Consider the following 14984-nt stretch of genomic DNA (forward strand, 5'->3'; position numbering starts at 1 on the left):
CTGCTTATTATATTTAGCGTTCCGTCGAGGAATCTTGACACGTTAGGAATCTTTTAGCTGTGTCACACACTCGTCGACCGCGATTTACAAGCCTAACTCTCCAACCCGTTTCGTGTCGGATCTACGATTTTACGACTCCCTTGCTTGCACACGACTTACTACTCCAATTACTCGACTTCGTGCGCGGAAAGAATCGAGGGTGGTCCCATTCTCCTCGGGGAATTGCGCGTGTCTACGAAGAAGAAAAGAAAAAGCTACTAGCTATCGTCGGTTGGTAAACGTTTCGAATAGTTGGATCGAGAAGGTTATTATAAGCCAGTCTCGGATAATTATCCCGCGCAACGAGGAGAGAGAGAGAGAGAGAGTTGGCTCCGTTTCGATGCACTCTGCCTATTTCCCCGGGGTGCGCGCATAATGTCGCGGGATCCGTCGTATTGGCCCTCGCGAAATCGTGGACCCATAAAGGATATTAAAAATTATTCTTCCCCTCCTTTCGAGATCTCGATCGATCGAGTTTATTTAGAATTGAAGACTAATATCCCGACTAAATATTTATATTAAAATATACAAAATAAAAATATTAAAACTATTTCCGCTCTGTTAACTATTCCGCAAGCGACATTCGGCGAAATCACGCGTTAAAGGAAGGAATCGAGATACTTGTATTCGGAATTTTATCTCGCCGCGACCATCGAATTGTCCGTTGCGATCCGTTAAAGAGGGGCGACGCAACCGGGGAAACTTTGAACCGCGCTGTTCGCACAAGGCGCCGTCAAGTTTTATCTTATTATAGCTTAAACGCTCTCGACTCGGCTCGGATAGATAATTCGAAATTGCGGTAGCGATACCTGCGCCTATGTACGTGTCTATGTATATATATACACGTATATTATACGTTATGTTCGTTAAAGAGAAGGAAGGACGGGTAAGTCGAGCTTATCGACACTTCCTCCTCCGATGATCCTAAATCAAGAGGTCTTGAATCGAGGAGGCGATGAAACGAAGAGAGGATCGGGCGGAGGATCGAATAAAGGGACCCCTCCAAGGATCTCCTCTCTCTCTCTTGAGAGTATTTGCGTTAAATAGAGTTCGAAGCTGACGGTTCTAAACTTGTTTGAAGACGCGGACCTCTTAATCCTGCGAGATATCGTGCGGTATCCGCGGATTAAAATCCTCCCCCCCTGTTGTCGTCGTTTTAAAGGGTGGGCAGGCAGTTTTGGATATCCAGTCCGGCAGTTAAAGTCAACGCGAAGCCCTAAGCCAGACCCCAACCACGACCCTAAGCACTCGTGCAAACGATCTTAGCGGCCGAGCTTACGAATTAACTCGCTCTGTCCGTGTGTACAGTCGAGAGACGATCGAAAAATCTTCCTCCCTTTTTTTTTTTTTTTTTTTTAATTAAAATGGGGGAGGAGAAAGAGTTCCGGAGTGGATCGACGAGGATCGTCGAGTAGCAAGCGCAAGCGGAGTTAATCTAAGCCGAGGAGAGGCATCTTGCAATTTTAAGTGTCGCGGCGATGTTGCGTCTGATTAAATTGCGATTCGAGCGTGGTATCGTGAATAACAATGAAACCTCCTCTCTCTCGTATTATTCGAAACGAGAATTTCCTTCGATCTCGTCTCTTTTTTTTTTTTTTAAAAATCCTCCCGTATTATATAACATCAGCCCCCCCCCGAGCCGTTTTATCACCTCAACCTGGCCAACCTTTTCCCCAACGAAAATATGCATCCACATGCGAGCCGGTATTATTCCGCGAGAGATATGTAAATCCGTGATATAATACGCCGAGTCTATCCATTCGAATCGCCGTACGATATATATACGCCTCCCTCGACCATTTATTTCCGATAAACGCTACTTTCGCCGTATATAGGCTGGATATAGGAGGCGTGGCGGAGCTCGATTCCGACCCTGTTAAAGAGATCGGAGGAAACGCCAACCAGAACCCTTATTTATCATCCGATGGCGAGTTTGGTAAATTCTCGCGTGGGGCACGCGATCGATCGCGCGAACGTGACGAGATCTTCTCTTTACGTACGTCGAATCGGTGTTTCTTTTTTTCATAATTTCGTCGATCGAAGGCGACCGAAACTCGGCTGATTTGAAAACTCATCCTCTTTCTTCGAGAAAGAGAAATGTAAATCTGTGGCGATTTTTCCAGGTAAGCCGGAGCCCATGGTCCGGTGGCTGGTCAACGGCCGAGTGAGGGACGAGGAGTACGAGAAGAACGCCGGCGACGTGATAGAGAACAGGTAGAAGACGGGTTTAGAAAATGTAGGAAAAATGACGTGAAAAAATCGATGAGAGAGAAGAATCTGTTTGTTCGATTGCAGGCTCACCCTGCAATCCATCACGCGATCCCATCTCGGGGCGAACTACACGTGCCAGGCGAGGAACACGGACCTGATCGAGCCGAGGGAGGCCTCCGTCTCGCTGGATCTTAACCGTGAGTTGATCGACAATTATTCCAGGCAACGAAACGATGAGGGGAGTGGATAGAAATTCTTATCGCGTCGCCGACAAATCGAGCCTATCTTGTTTTCCCGGATTGCCGATAACATCCGGGAGCGAAAGTGGGCCAACGGGATGATCCTTTGCTCCCTCGTGAATCGCCTTTAAGGGAGGATAAGAAGGCGAGATAAGACCGGAAATATATTAAATCGAGCCCCTCTCTCTCTCTCTCTCTCTCTTTGTTACGCAGAATGGCGTAATGAAAGAAGGGAAAGGAAGCTTTCTCTCGAAAAATTAGATTTTCTTGCCGCGAATATATAAGGCGAAATACTGATTCCTGAAAGATTCATAGATCAATTATCCGCGGTACGGTTGCGACGGAGGAAACTTTTTTTTCGTACGAAAAAGAAAAGGGAAGAAAAGGTCGACGAGAACGGTCGATCGATCGGTAGCGCTTCCGAAAGTCAGGAGATTTTCGGCGAAGCGGATGACGAAATTGAAGACCCGTTATTGGTGAACGAGAACACCCATCATAGCGGCGAATGAGAGAGAGAAAAAAAAAAAAAAGGAGAGAGAAAAAAAAAATTTCCGCGCTTCGTGCGCAGAGATAACGAAACGAACGGGAGGGAGAGAGAGAAAGGGAGATTGATCGATGCTCGCTCTTTGATTTTCGCGACCTGCACCAAGCGACCATGCACGAGCCCGTGCATGTATTCGTCTCGTGGAACAAAAAACGAAAGAGAAATTAAAAAACCCGACGAACGGTGACGAGGCCGTTGTTGGGGGGAGGAGATTGCGGATAATCGAAAAGGCCGGCAAATCAAATATTTGCGCGATCCGTTCCGTTGTGTCGTTCGTTTTTAAAAATTTGTAATGCAACGCGAATCCGTGTTCGCGATCATTACACGCGGAATTATTCGGAAACGAAAAAACCTGTTGGGGAAATTTTGAAAAGCGTCGCGATTAGATTCGAGGCGACACCACCTATCCTCCTCGTAGTTTTCATATTTCACGCACGAACGGCTCGTATCGGGCCAATTGGATAGTCGGATTTATCGTCCGTCAAAGCGATCGTCGCCCGGAACAGTATCGTTTACACGCGCGTTGAAAAATCAACGTGTAACGTGGTCGGCGAAAACGATGAGATTGGCGAATAATTTGCCAATTCGAGCTCTTAATAATAATCGGGACCCCGTTGATTTCCAGTGAAACCGTTGACGACCACCATAAGGAGGCCGGGGAGGAAGGAAGTGGGGAGCGAGTCGCTGCTCGCGGGGAAACGGTACGAGGTGGAGTGCGAGACGACCGGCTCGAGGCCACCGGCGGTGATTACCTGGTACAAGGGGCGGAGAAGACAGCTGAAACACACCAAGGTGAGAGAGGGACGATTCTCTTCTCTTCGAGAGATTATAATTCGATCGATCGACAACTCGATCGGTAATCGAAAATATTCGATAATTATAATCAATCGCCCCCGTGTCGAGCTTAACGAAATTTGTCGAGAAATTTTCGAAGAACAAAAGGATGATTAACAACAGCTAAGCTGCTTATTACACCACCACTTGTTAATTAATTCCTGCCCCCCATCTCTTCCGCGACTTCGATATCTCGCCCGATATTCGCGAAACGATTCGCCCCCCCTTTTTCTTTCCTCGAGAAACCGCGTGGCAAACGACGCGTCCGTTACGCGATTCCCTCGTGTAATTGGAAAGCGATCGAAGGAACGCCTTTAACGAGGATCCTGGTTAAAGCGAGAATTCGGAGAAGTCGACTCCTTCCAATGGAGATATTCCAATGCTGGATGAGCAGGAAAAGAAGAGGAGTTGAAAAGGAGTGGAAACGCTTGGGGGGGGGGAGGGGTCGATAACTATACCCCACGGCGGCGAATCTTTTCCTTCCAAGAGAGATTCTCGATACGGAAACAGAGTCAAAGCGACATCGTGGAAGCGGTGGAGGACGGGCGATGGAGGAAGGAGAGGAGGAAAATCTGCGGTTGCGCCGCTTCCTCTCTCTCTCTCTCTCTCTCTGTACGAACGGATTCGTGCAAGTTGAAGTTGTGCGAGGTTCGAAAGAGGGTTCGAAACGACGAGGGTTGAAAGGTACGATCAGAGGGCAGCGCTCGAGAGGGGCGCTCGATTGAATTAACCAACTACACCTGTCGACTCCAGATATTTTCATTGGCGGTATGCTAATTGCCCATTACGATTTAACCGAATCGCCGTTTCTTTGAAAAGCAAATAGTTTCTCTTCTCCTTCGTTCCTTCGTTCTTTGTCACGTTGCGTGGAGATACGCGAAAGAAGAAGAGAAAAAAAAAAAACTCGAGGAAACTATAAATAAACTTGTAATTGAGATTCGATGAATCGTTTTCGCTTAAAAGTGAGAGCGCAATTTCTTGTCGACGACAAAATTTAAATGGTAAATGGTTGAATCATAGTTGATTCGATTAGGGGAGGAAATAAAAAAATCGTTATCCGGTTAAACCGTCACCGATTTTTTCCCTCGTCGAATATTTATTTTAATTCCATTGGAATCATCGATCGAGCAAAAAGAGAGAGAGAGAGAGAGAAAAAATATGACAAATGAATTAAATTATCTCTCGTGAAATTGACATTACGTTATTATTAACGATATCAAACAGTCAGCTCGAGATCCAATTAATCGAGACTATCGAGAGTATTGAAATCGAAGTAACGAATAAAATAAACGCGTATGTATCGTATATAATAGATTCCCGACTCTTTCGAGAAGAGAATTATTATCAATTTTAAGGCTTTCGTTTTTATTCCCTCCGAATCGAAGAACAAACGAAGCGGTAATCAAATGCGGATTATATTTGTACGGTTTAAATTTCATTCAATTTTTATCCGCCACGCTCCGGAATATAATACGCCGTTCATACGATATTTAAATAACACGGCGAACACGGCAGCATCGCAAAATACATAATTTATCTTTTAAATATTACTCGTGTAATATCGTATCCTGTTAAAATAGGAGCGAGCAAAAATCCAAAATTTAAGGCCGGGCAATTTTCCTTCGTGATAAAAATTCTCTCTTTTTATCTCTCGTTGAAGCTATATCCTCGAATCTTTTTTTCCAAATTTCTCCCTATTTTAACGGGAGAAGCATAAATCCGCCCGTTAACTCTCTCGCGTTATCGTTCGACCAAGCCGTTACGGGGGGCGTGGTGTTCGTCGTGGTCGCGTCGTTAGAAGAATCGAGGCGACGGATTTCTCTTCGTCTCGAGAGATGGACCATCTTCGAACAGAACGAACGAACGAACGGAGGAGATTAAGAAGGGGGGAGAGAAGCCAGAGAGGAGGAGAGTTTCGAAAATCGGCGATCCGGAGCCAAGTATCCTCGCCGGATACCTTTTTTTTCGTTGTTCAACCGAAACGTTGGAACGCTCTTCCGAATTTGTCTTTAAACGGGAAACGATCGACGGGAGAGCAATGCGTGTAATCCGTGCAACCTGGCTGGAATATTTCCACGGAGAGAGAGAGAAACGTGTCTCTCCACGTTTCTTGATGGAAGAGATGCGTTTCATCCTCGTTACGTGATATTATATTTTTTACCCCGCGTGAACATTCAGAGAATGGGATAGGCGTTATCGATAATCACAGATGTAACCGCGCGCGTCTTCCTTACGACGCCCGTAATTAATTTCGCGTTGTTCGTTAACAAGACCTGGCCGCAACGCTTAACGACGCCGCCACCACTCGCAATATCCTCTCTCTCTCTCTCTCTCCTTGCGCATTTTCGGGCCAAGAGCTGGGCGGGCTGATTAACAGAGTAAACGACAGTCACCGAATGGGAACTCGGGGGGCTGAATTCTAATTCGTGGAAACAGGGGTGTGCGACCATCTCGACGGTTTCCCAACTTTTATGGGGGTGAAATTAAAATTCTTTGACGAGGGCTTGTGGATACGTGTGAAGATTCGCCGATGAGACGAACTGCGCCGGTCGAACATTCCGGGGAACGCGGGGAATTTTAATGAATCCCCCCGAGAGACGCAAAAATCTCTCTCTCTCTCTCTCTCGCTCGCTCTAGTTTCGAGTGAAAGTACAAGTCTCTAGCTAGGGTGAAACGCGATTCGGACATCGTGGTCGAAACGAGAGAATTCTCGAGGAGTTGGGAACGAGGAGGAGGGCCGTTATAGGCCGCTTAAAAGGAGAGGACCCGTTTGAAATTCTCGGCCTCGCCGGATAATAAAATATAGCCTCCGAGGTTGGAGGGATATTAACGGTGAGCGGATCCTATAAGCGGCGGAACACGTAGACCGCTTCTATCGCATTACCATCCTGATTACGATCCCATAGTCGTTCGGCCCGTCTTTACCACGAGCGTTCACGAGCGTTGTAATCGGCCGCTTACGTCATCTTTATTTTCCCTGTACAAATAATTGAAATTCCGCCACGCCTGTTTCTCCCAATCGCGGAAGAAAATTAGACCAAGAGAGATCGTTTCGAAACAAAATTCTCGGCCAGAGGAGTGGCTCCTTTCTGGTGGACGATAAATGGAAAAACGCGACGGGGAGAGAGAATCTCTTGCGCGAGAAGCTGGCTGTGAAATTTACGCTCGGTGGAATCCGCCGGCGGAGCTCTCTCTTTAGAAAGGATCCCGCTCGGTGGAAGCAGGACTTTGGTCCCGGTCCTTTCGAGTCCGGGATGAATTTCCAGCAGATGTTGCCACCCGGTTGCTTACGGTCCGCCACTCGACCTTAATATAACCAAAATTAACCATACCGAGTTACCGAGTCGAACTTTTACCCCTTTTTTCCTCCCTCTCTCGCCACCTTCCGCGCCCGTGGAATCGAGAGAAGGCTCGAAACGAGAGTAGCGAGATCGTTATTTCCCGAAATTAAGCTCGCCTGGGAAGAATTTCTGGCGGGGAGAATTTCTTTTTTGCAAATTGTTCAAACAACGTTCCTGTTGGTTCTTTTTAAAGATAATGATGATGATGATGATGATGTATCGCACGCAGGAGGAGAGATGGGAGAATCGGACGGTGAGCATGGTGGAGTTCGAGCCGGGCGTGGAGGATCACGGGAAATTGATCACCTGCAGGGCGGAAAATCCGAACGTGACGGGGCTGTTCCTGGAGGAGACGTGGAAAATCGACGTCGTGTGTAAGTAGACGACAAATAAATAAATACGATACATTCCAGCTGCTCTCTCTTCGCGGCTTCTTCTTTTACGAGCGTGCGTCGTGACGTTAAATGCATATTCGATGATTCCGCCAAGTTGTTCTCAACCCCACGTTTTAACGTATGCATAACGCCGTAAAAGAAAGAAAAAAAAAAAAGGAAAAAGAATAAAGCTTCGCCACCCAGGATTCGCTTCTCCTCCTCCGTCGTGAAATCGGCCGATTTACGATTTTTTTTCACGTTGAACGCGCCACATCCCTTCCTATCCCTTGTTTTTACAGCCGCAATAAAACAGCCTACGCTAGATTTCCGGCCGAATTACGGCCGAAATTCCGTCGAGGCCGATCTCGTCGCGAAATCGTTCTCCGCTCCATTCGATCGTAAAATAAAAAAAAAAAAAAAGGACGAAGAAGAAGGAGGAGAATATATATATAATATATATATATATACATACAGAGAGGAAGAAAGGGATGGCGTCGTTCAGATCTCTATCCACGTTCCTTTCCTTTTTTTCTCTTTTTCGCGTTCTCGCGAGATCGGTTGAAAAAAGTCGAAGCGTATTCCTCGATTTCGGCCAGAGTGAAAACGAGAGATTTTCAGGAGGAGGAGATACCTGTTCGCCGCCTGTTCGTTTTTTAAACTCATGTTCGAACGCGTAGAAATTTCAAGATCTTTTCAACTGCCGATCTCTCGAAACTCAACCGACTCGACTTTGGGCTCGATTAATTATTCGAAAAGTTTCCTTGAAGGAGAGGGAAAAGGAATTGAATAGAAAGTAGAGTGTCGAGTCGAGGAAATGCGAAGGAGGGGAAAAAGGAAGGGACGTGAAAAAAAAAAGAGAGAGAGAGAAACATCCGAGGGGGGGAAAAAGCGCGGGAGGAATAACGTCACGTCGTGTATCCAATTACGTTGACCGTCGAGCAGAATCGTTGAAATTACGCATTAGCCTTGGCGGCCACGAACCACCACTCGGCTTTTTCCTGCTTCTTCCTTCTTCCCTCTCTTCCGCGAGCTCTCGATCCGCGGACGAGCAGCAGCAGAAGAAAATGAAAGGGGAGGGCGGTGGTGGGCGGAATTTATCGCGAGAGGAGCAGTACGCGTAACTGTGAAGGACAAGGGATCGAGGGTTAAAAAGAGGAGTTTGGAGTTAGCCGATCCTCGAAAGGAATTTATTCGCGAAACGAGAGAAACCGAGATGATTAAACTAACGAAGAAGGTAAACGAGAGATACGAATTTTTCGAGGAGGTTGCCCGAAAAATCGAAGTTTTGAGGACAATCGTAAACCGAGAAAATTGCTTCTTTCTCTCTCTCTCTCTCTCTCTCTCCTCCTCCTTCTTTTTAATTCTTTGCTCGCGCTGCCACGAAAATATTCGTTGCTCCTTGGAAGCCGCGGAGGTTGACGAAAGGTTGTACGAGCGATAAAAACGCGTATCTAAACCCTCCCTAGAGAGAAAAAAATGAGAGTTTCCCTCGGGAGCCCCGAGCTTTAAAACCTGGAAATTTAATTTACAGATCCACCGATTGTCTCGTTGAACCTTGGATCGACGCTAAGTCCGGAGGACATCAAGGAGGGGGACGACGTCTACTTCGAGTGTCACATCAGGGCTAATCCTGCCTGGTCCAAGTTGACGTGGATACACGACGTACGTATATCGATCTCTCCACCGAATCGAACCTTTTCTCCTTTTCTTCCGTTCAAAAAGGCCGAATTAGATGCGTCTCGCAAAGCAGAGAGAGAGAGAGAGAGAGTCTCTTTGAAAGCGGAAAAATTCCCGGGATGCGGCACGATAATACGGAAGAAGGCAGAGGGAGGAGGGGCCAACCAACCTGCGTCCTTTAAATTTACAAGCGGGGGCAAGCGTTACAGGTAATTTACGGGACGAGGAGAGACTTATCCCGTATAATGGCTCGTGTATTTTACTACAGGGCGAAACTTTGAATCCTTTATTCGCATAATATACGAGGCTCTAGGTGTTCGGCGTGGGCTCGATCTAACGAGTTGGAACGAGGAAACGTTGAAAGCCAGCCGATCGTCTCGCGGATTTATGGCGATGAAAACACCGAGTCGTTTCATTATAATCCTTAATGCGTCGCCCTTTTCTCCTATCGTAATAATAATCGTGAAGAGGGAGCAAAACCGGTGGAGAAACTTTGCTAGGGATTCGGTTTCGATTTCGCCGGGGGAGAAGGTTTAATCTGTTTTGGAACTCGTTCGGGGGGGGGGGAGCGTGGTGTCGGAGGGAAGCCAAAAGAGATCTCGTCTGTTTCGGGGAGGACCGTATACTTCTCTTCTTTTTCTCCTCGTTTTGATCCAACCGGAACGATTGGTGGCCGCCTCCGGCTGCCGCGAAATTGCATCTTGAAAATACGATTCGACTTCGTTCTGACTCGATTACCTCACACGCGTAATTTATACAATCACACACTGGATTATAATAATAACAACGCCCTCCCTCCCTCCCTCCCTCCCTCTCGTCTGGTTATTCGGATAAAGCGAGTAAAGGGGCGCGAGATTAAGAAAGGATAAGAGTGGCGAGATTAACCACGAAGCGCGAAACTCTCCTCTTTTCTTCCCCTTTCTCTTTTTTCTCGATCGATGAGAAGGGTGTTTGCCTAGGGAATTAGAGGAGGCCATCGACACGTTCCGATCAATCCCAGGGTAGCGATTCCGAATCGTCGGTCTTAAAAAAACGCTTCGAGGCATCGGCAGTAACCATCGCGAATGACGATCGTAAAGACGGAGGAGGAGGAAGGGAAAAGAATTGGAATATCTGGCGAAGGAGAGAGAGAGAGAGAGGATAATGGGGTACAGTGATTAGGCTGGCTATACCATTCACCGGGACAATAGAGTGGTTCTGTAGGCCGTTCCAAAGATTCTCTTCATCTTTCTTGGATCGACCGGAAGACTAGACAACCGGAAGAACCCTGTTAATGTCCTCCTCTCCTTCTCCTAAATATAATAATAGGGGAGAGAGAGGGATGAAATACTTTTCCCTCTCGACACCTCCCCTCGAAATTTCTCGATACAAAATGACGGAGGATCAAACGCCTCTCCAACGAGGGGGAGGAGGAAATACGAGTGGATATTGGAGCGAGATCTCTGGTTATTCGGACGATCGAAAGAGTAAAGCGAAAATGAGAAGAGGATAGGCTGTGGACATCGAAACAATTTCACCGTGGATGCAATCTCGTCGTACTCCTCTCCCGCGCAACAAGTCTCCTCTCCTTTTCTTCGAACGAGACGTTGGAAGAGACATGGAACACAATCGACACGAATTACAAAATTTCCGGGGCGAGAACTCGACGAGAGCAAGAAGAAGAAGAAGAAGAATCGAGAACGTAATCAAAGATAACGAGGCAAGTTTTCCGCGTTGGGTCCTCGTTCGAAAATCCGCTTCGAAAGGCATCCGCAATGCATCATCCCTGCAAATGTGCCGCCCTGCAAATATCTCGACATCGTATCGATTCCACAGGAATCCCCTCTCGCTCGCTGAAAAAAAAAACCAGGCGATATTGACTTGGAATACCAAGCAACTTGAAGAGAGAGAGAGAGAGAGGCTAATGAAGCTTCCGGGTCGGTCCTCTCTGCCGTTGATAAATCGCTTTAAACACGTAGGTAACAATTTTCCAACCTACTGAAATCAATCGCGTCGGCGAGCAACATCGTTGGAAATTTAGGAAGAAAAAGGGAAACAAGGATGCGCGAAAGAAAATCATACATGGAACGAAATATATTTTTATCGGGAGGAAGGGGAGAACACGGAGGAAGGATAAATTTCATTTTATCGGGGAGGCGCGTCTGCGACACATATCGTATAAAGCGCGCGAGAAAAAGAAGGAATTGGAGAGGGAAGGAGAAGGAAGGGGAGGCGCACGTGCGCGATCTATCGGCGTAACCGCTCTTTAAACCGTCGTCGTTCGATGCTCCCGGCTGCTTCCGTGCCGCGTCTCGAGTACGCTCGCCGGTTGTTCGACGCATTAGTACGTGGCCGATTCCACGCGAAAATACAACTGGAGCGAAGAGAGCCTCCTCCCTTCCGCCAACGATTCACGTTCGCGCGATAATGGCTTCCTTCAACGCGCGCGGGAAAAGTTTCTTTTTTTTCTTTTTCTTTTTCATCTAAAACCTACTCTTTTCGCTCCAATCCTCACGGATTTTGAGTTAACGCCGACGAGAGAATAGCATAGGCGACAGGATCGATCATTCTTTTCAACGATGGCGAGCAGAGAGAGAGAGAGACGAATAAATTTCGTTTTTAGGAAGATGAAGAGAAGACGGAGAGTAGAAAGGAAGGAAGGAAGGAAGGAAGGAAGAAAGGACGAAGTTGTTGGCAATTTTTCAAGGAATCAGTGCGCCGTCTGACCGGAATGAACGCCCTTCCTCTCTCTCCTCGAATCGCGCTCTACCAAGCTCGAATTCTCACCCACAGAATTCTCCTAGCTTTAGAGAGACGACTTTAGCGTGTGTTATATATATATATATATATCGAAGCTACGGGGAATCGAGAAGAAATTCGACGGATCTTACGGTGGGATAGGCGAGAGATTGAACCGGCCAGATATTCGACTCCTTGTCCTCGAAAGAATTCCTTCGTAATCGGATGTCGCCGATAGGTATCTCCCTCGTTTGCCCCGCTTAAGAGCGACTTAACCACGGCGAGAGGGAGTTGGCCGAGGTTTCTCCATTTCGGCCAACCTTGGAAGGACGCACGGAATAGAATCGCGGGATAGAAGGACGGTTAACACCTACTTTATGTAACGCGGCGAGACAATGCCCATTGTACGGGGGATGCTTGTACGTACCACGTGCTACGAGTAATTCCAACCCTTATACACCGGATTCCGAATATTCTCGAGATGAAGCCCCGGGCTTTTGGGCTCCGTTCCAACTCTGCCGTTGCATAAAACCAACCTCTCTTGTCACCTTCGTGAAACTTTGCCCGCGTTGTTTCTTCAACATCTCGTACGGGGGATGTGACTTTTTTCTGGAAACGTATCGATATTTTTCTACTCCCTTTATATTTTCTTTTCGTTTTCTCTCTGTTGGAGAAGACACGACGTATTTCCATATATATGTAAATGCAAATTAGGCGCGAGGATCGGCAATCAACGGCAACAAGGAGGATCGTTGGAGATGGAGAAGGGTTAAACAAGTTAGTCGCCGATGGAATATCCAAATCCCGGTGAATGGATTTAGGGACAAAGTTAGTCCCCGTTTACCCTTCGCGAAATCTGATTAGAAGAAGAAGGCGAACGGTTCCGAGGAGTGGATCAAAGAGGGCGGCTCGCTTTCGTACGGGGAAACCGTACAGGAAAATCGAATTAATAACCGGAGGAGAGTCTGGCGCACGATCCTTAAGGCGTTCTAATTAACGCTCGCGCGTTTACGAACTCATTATACATGCTGTCTGGAGCATGCGAAACGAGCTACGTAGCAACCGATCGACGCGTCGTTATCCGAGTTTTGCCCCCATCGGGGAGGTGGCTAACTTTGCCTTCTCGTTCTCTGATGCGCGCACGCACACACACACACACACACACACACGTATATATATATATCACAACTTTTCCCTCTCCTCTCTTTTCGAACGGTCGAGGAGTATAATTGTAACGAAACGCAAGGAGAAAGAAAGCTCAGATAGAACGTTCTGAGACGGGGCGTAGTTGAGTTGGCCTCTCTGCGAGAGATTCCCAGCTGGAGAGAAAACGGACGAACGCGATAGAAGAAGAAATGGAAACGTCCAATGCGAGATGGTTATCGAGCGACGGTTTCCTGATTTTATCGAACGTTATTCCTTCTTTCCGTCGTTTTACAAACGAACGCAGCTATTCTCGATAATATAATCGAGAAGAAACGAAAGGAAGGAAGGAAGAGGGGATTTAACGAAGTTGGAGGAGCAAATCGAAGGGTAAACCCGTGGCCTTAACCGAAGCTTAACCTATGCTAAGCGAGGGGGCGGTTGCAATAGATTCGGTTTAATCGAGTTGTTTTCAAAATTCGTCATCGGGCAGGATCGATCGCGCCTAATAAAGATCCGAAGGAAATCCTCCACCGCTTTGAGATTGTAAAACAATCGAGGGAGGGGAAACGAAGAGGAGGGATGGAAGAAATCTCGATCGAATCGATTTCGAATTATCTTGGATTCGAAGGAGGAGATTCGATCTCGAAAGGAGGTCTCCCTGCATTTGGCACGGCCCTCGGCCGCTGGTAAGCCGAGGGTGTCCCCTCCCTCAGGTTTTATCTACTTGTTGGCTCTAACCCTCCACTGTTCCTATTCCACTGTCTCGTTTCCCCAAACTAGCCTCTCCCTCCCATCTTTCGTTTCCTTTCAACCTTACCTAATTGAAACGCGATCCCCCGAAACGAGGTGAGGAAGAAGACGATCCGAGGAGAAGAAACTTTTGTCCGCCCCTCCTATGGGAGAGGGAAACTACTCAACTTATTCGTTTACACGTCGATTCTTTACCCTCCTGATATGCGTGAGGAACGTTTCGTTGAGAGGCAAGGCACGTGTGACGTGAAAACTCGAGCTCGATCAAAGAGGAAAGATTCGTGTCTTTTTTTTCTCTATAAATTTTTTCTCAAATTGCAACTCTTTCGTTCTCTTTCCACCTTTTTTTCAGAAGACGAGACGAGAAGGCGTCGTGTCCTCCGCTCTTTCCCCCCCCTGTCTTTCTCCTTTTTTCTTTCTTTACCGAAAAGACTGCTGTCGTGTTAATTTTTCCGGGGGAAAAAGGTAGAATTCTTGAAATGCATTCGTTTTGTCTTCTCGTTAGCCGGGACAAAAGGGTGGAACACGGTACAAAAGATAACGAAACTAGCGCTCTTTTCATCCAGTTTGATTAAACAACTAAGTGCACCGCTGTATCATTCTTAGCTATGCTCCACGACGGTTGATAAGCCGTCAGCCTCGATTTCTCTCTCCCTTCCTCGTCGCATTTCCTTGCGTCGATCTCTCTCGACGCAAAGGAATACAATGTCAAAGGGTTTTTCGAGGTGATAAAGAATACCGCGTTTATTATTCGCGCGCACAATATGGAAGGAAACGCGAGACGTTGACTAACAAGAAGCAAAACCAACGCTCTCTCTCTCTCTCGTCGCGACACACTCCGAGCGGATAAATTTGTAACAAAGATAGGGGGAGGGAAACGTAACGTCGCCCGATCGTAAAAGTTATCGAGTCCTTTTCTCCATTCCGAGCAACGTGCTCGCGATAATAATAAAGAATTTATTCCAGAACAGGAGAGGGTGGAAAATAAAAGGATGTGGGTCAGACCCTTTCGTCGATATAATTGCCTATAAAAATGAGAGAAAGGCGGTGATGCGCGATAAGGGAATGGGAATGGCGGGGTGGAACGGCTGGGTGCATGTTTATCTCTAAT

General features: G+C 47.1%; 1 protein-coding gene across 4 annotated transcripts in view; it reads left to right on the forward strand.

Annotated features, from left to right (window-relative positions):
- The window catches only part of LOC100868499 (kin of IRRE-like protein 2), a 165814-nt gene that overhangs the window by 131989 nt on the left and 18841 nt on the right, over window positions 1-14984 (forward strand). For all 4 annotated transcript variants that reach the window (XM_086905051.1, XM_086905048.1, XM_086905050.1 and 1 more), the window contains 5 exons: window positions 2163-2253; window positions 2335-2447; window positions 3659-3825; window positions 7438-7582; window positions 9114-9244. In XM_086905051.1, the coding sequence (XP_086761177.1) occupies window positions 2163-2253; window positions 2335-2447; window positions 3659-3825; window positions 7438-7582; window positions 9114-9244 (647 nt within the window). The remainder of the gene's footprint in view (window positions 1-2162; window positions 2254-2334; window positions 2448-3658; window positions 3826-7437; window positions 7583-9113; window positions 9245-14984) is intronic.

The sequence above is a fragment of the Apis florea genome, unplaced genomic scaffold (genome assembly GCF_048593485.1).
Source record: "Apis florea isolate Af1SG1 unplaced genomic scaffold, ASM4859348v1 contig_2350_pilon, whole genome shotgun sequence".
Taxonomy (NCBI): Eukaryota; Metazoa; Arthropoda; class Insecta; order Hymenoptera; family Apidae; genus Apis; species Apis florea.